The 2,642-nt window shown below is 47.0% G+C and overlaps 1 protein-coding gene across 1 annotated transcript in view; it reads left to right on the top strand.

The window, feature by feature from the left end:
- Window positions 1-82: 82 nt before the first annotated feature.
- LOC103365285 (CD27 antigen) overlaps window positions 83-2,642 on the top strand; it is a 7,676-nt gene continuing 5,116 nt past the window's right edge. Inside the window, exons 1-3 of the mRNA XM_008292693.1 lie at window positions 83-2,133; window positions 2,238-2,370; window positions 2,443-2,571. Of these exons, the coding sequence (XP_008290915.1) occupies window positions 2,238-2,370; window positions 2,443-2,571 (262 nt within the window). The 5' untranslated portion in view covers window positions 83-2,133. The remainder of the gene's footprint in view (window positions 2,134-2,237; window positions 2,371-2,442; window positions 2,572-2,642) is intronic.

Consider the following 2,642-nt stretch of genomic DNA (forward strand, 5'->3'; position numbering starts at 1 on the left):
TCATGATGCTGCCACCACCGTGCTTCATGTCATGATGCTGCCACCACCGTGCTTCATGTCATGATGCATGCATCATGATGCATGGTGCTTCATGTTTGTATGTATGCAGGCTACGCTGTGTACTGTATGTGTCTCCTCGGTTTTTAGAGACTCGTGACAGTTCTGGTGTGAGTGAGAGGGAGACGTTTGTGTTTTTAGTATTATTTATATCAAAACAGGACTTAAAGTAGTAAAAGGGGAAATGTTCCAGGGAGGTGAATATCTTTATCGAAACTGTAAATCAAACACACACACATACATCAGCAGCAGCACATTTGACTTGAGCCTCCTTCAGTAAATCTTTCCACACGTGCTCATGAAACAGCAGCACAGTCAGCTGGCCGATCAGCTCTGACTCTGCATGTACGCTCTGGGTTTCAGGTCGAGTCAAAAGTGTTTGGTTCACTACACAGATGTCGACCTGTTCCTGCCAAACGTCCCTCTGAGCGTCTGTTCAAACGCTCTGATCGTCCAAGCGATGCAGTCAGACCTCCACATCAGCATCAGCACTTCTGTTCTCGGTGACTTCAGACCGATTCTGCTGCTCGTGTTCTTTCGCCCAGTCATCTCGGTTTTCTGTCTGAGTGTTGCCGCCGTGGAGAGGCTCTGAGGCAGCCCCCTGGAAGACCCTGTTCACAGAGCAGCAGGTCACATGTTGTGGTCTGGGTTCTGAGAAAACCGCGGAAAGCTGCATGACGCTGCAGTCAATCAGCAGTTACTCAGCTCTCTGCTGTCCTGGCCTTAGACAACCTTACTGTCATTCAAGATACGCAGGTTACACTGAATGAAATGTCATCACACTGGCTCACAGTGTTTGGAAAATAATAATAAATATAGAAGAGTATAAATTAATATTAAAGTTAGAGGCACAGTTAAGAATCTATGAACAGAAGTGAACAAAATGTAGACGAGTGAGTTCAACTTTCACTGTCTTATATCTTATATTTGCATTCAAATGAGGTGAACGATGTTCCCAAAGCGTCCAGGACCGACTCTAAACCATGTTTGAACTGTTTGTCACACACTGTGCAGCTACAACCTTCTTCTCTAACACGGCACCGAGTTTGTTTGTATTTGATCAGCATCTGGTTCAAAGAAATATTCTGAAAGTTTTCTAGTTTTACTTTCTGATCATGTTTTATATATTATGTGGATCTGAAGCTGATACCAGTAGAACTAAAAAAAGAAGCAGCGCTGACGGTCAGCAGTGACAGGATCCAGTGTTTGGGAAACATCTGCTCACACATGCAAATGAGCTGGTCGTCGCTAATTAACCAGAAAAGTTCTCACGCCTACAAACCTTAGAGCCACTGAAGTTCCCTGAAACTCTCTGAGGCAGCAGCACTGTGCTCTCCTCTGGACCTGTAATCTGATTTCAAATGACCTTAAAACAAATACAACACATCACATCTGTGAGCGGATGGGAAAGCCAGAGACTATTATTGGTGTTTGAGTTTTTACACTTTGAGCTTCTGTCTGATGCTTTCTGAGCATCTGGTGAAATAATCATACTGGAAGTTGCAGAGCTGCTCATCAGACTCATTTCCTGGAATAAAGTTTATCTCCTCAACAGCTTTCTGTCAGAATTGGACAGTTTGGAGCTAAATGAGTGGAGGATGAAGTTTAACCTGAAACTACCTCGTCATCATCATCATCATCATCATCATCATCATCATCATCATCATCTTCATCAGCAGCAGCAGCAACGAGAACAACAGGAAGAGACAAACTAAGGCAGAGAGACAGACAGCATCAGAGAAGTTCTGTTTTAGATGAACTGGGATGGACCTGTGGAGGCCACTGGAGGCTGCTGGAGGCTGCTGGAGGCCGCTGGAGGCTGCTGGAGGCTGCTGGAGGCCGCTGGAGGCCACTGGAGGCCACTGGAGGCTGCTGGAGGCTTGTTGTTGTGCAGAGCTGAAGGGTCGCAGCAGAGATCACAGAGCAGGATGAGAGAACCAAGATAACGAACACATCAGAAATTATTCAACTCTCGCTATGAGTCATCTGTGACATTTCCTCAGCAAGCCCCTGACACAGTGTTCAGTCTGACGCTCGGAGGGTCGCAGCGACAGATCGAAGAAGCTTCTCCTCACCGTGAGTAGACTCAGGTTTCCACTTTGTAATTTCTGAGCTGCTTGTTGTTTCCTTCGGTGTCTGTCAGCCTGCTATGAACACATCCGGCCTTGTTCCTCCTCCAGATGTTCTCCTTCTTCATCCTGTCCTGGCTGGCCAGCGTGTCTCTGGGCTCTGGACTTCCTCCGAACTGCACTGATGTTCAGTACCCTTGGCCGGTAGACGGGCCCAATATGTGCTGTGATAAATGTCCACCAGGTCAGTGACTGTTCAGCTGACTCTCAGGCTCCCGGAGCAGCAGCAGCAGCTCTAACTGTTACTGTGTCGTAGGTCACATCATGCAGGGAAGCTCCTCGCGGACCTCCTGTGAAAGAGAGTGTGTCCCCTGCCAGGGAGACCGCTTCATGGAGTCCTACAACATGGAGTTCAACTGCAACGTTTGTGGAAACTGCGACAGACGTGAGTCACTTTTCTGACTTTGACACCTGGAATGTGTGAAAACTTCTGTTTTTAGATCAGAAACTCCTTCT

The sequence above is a fragment of the Stegastes partitus genome, unplaced genomic scaffold (genome assembly GCF_000690725.1).
Source record: "Stegastes partitus isolate 25-593 unplaced genomic scaffold, Stegastes_partitus-1.0.2 Scaffold824, whole genome shotgun sequence".
Classification (NCBI taxonomy): Eukaryota; Metazoa; Chordata; class Actinopteri; family Pomacentridae; genus Stegastes; species Stegastes partitus.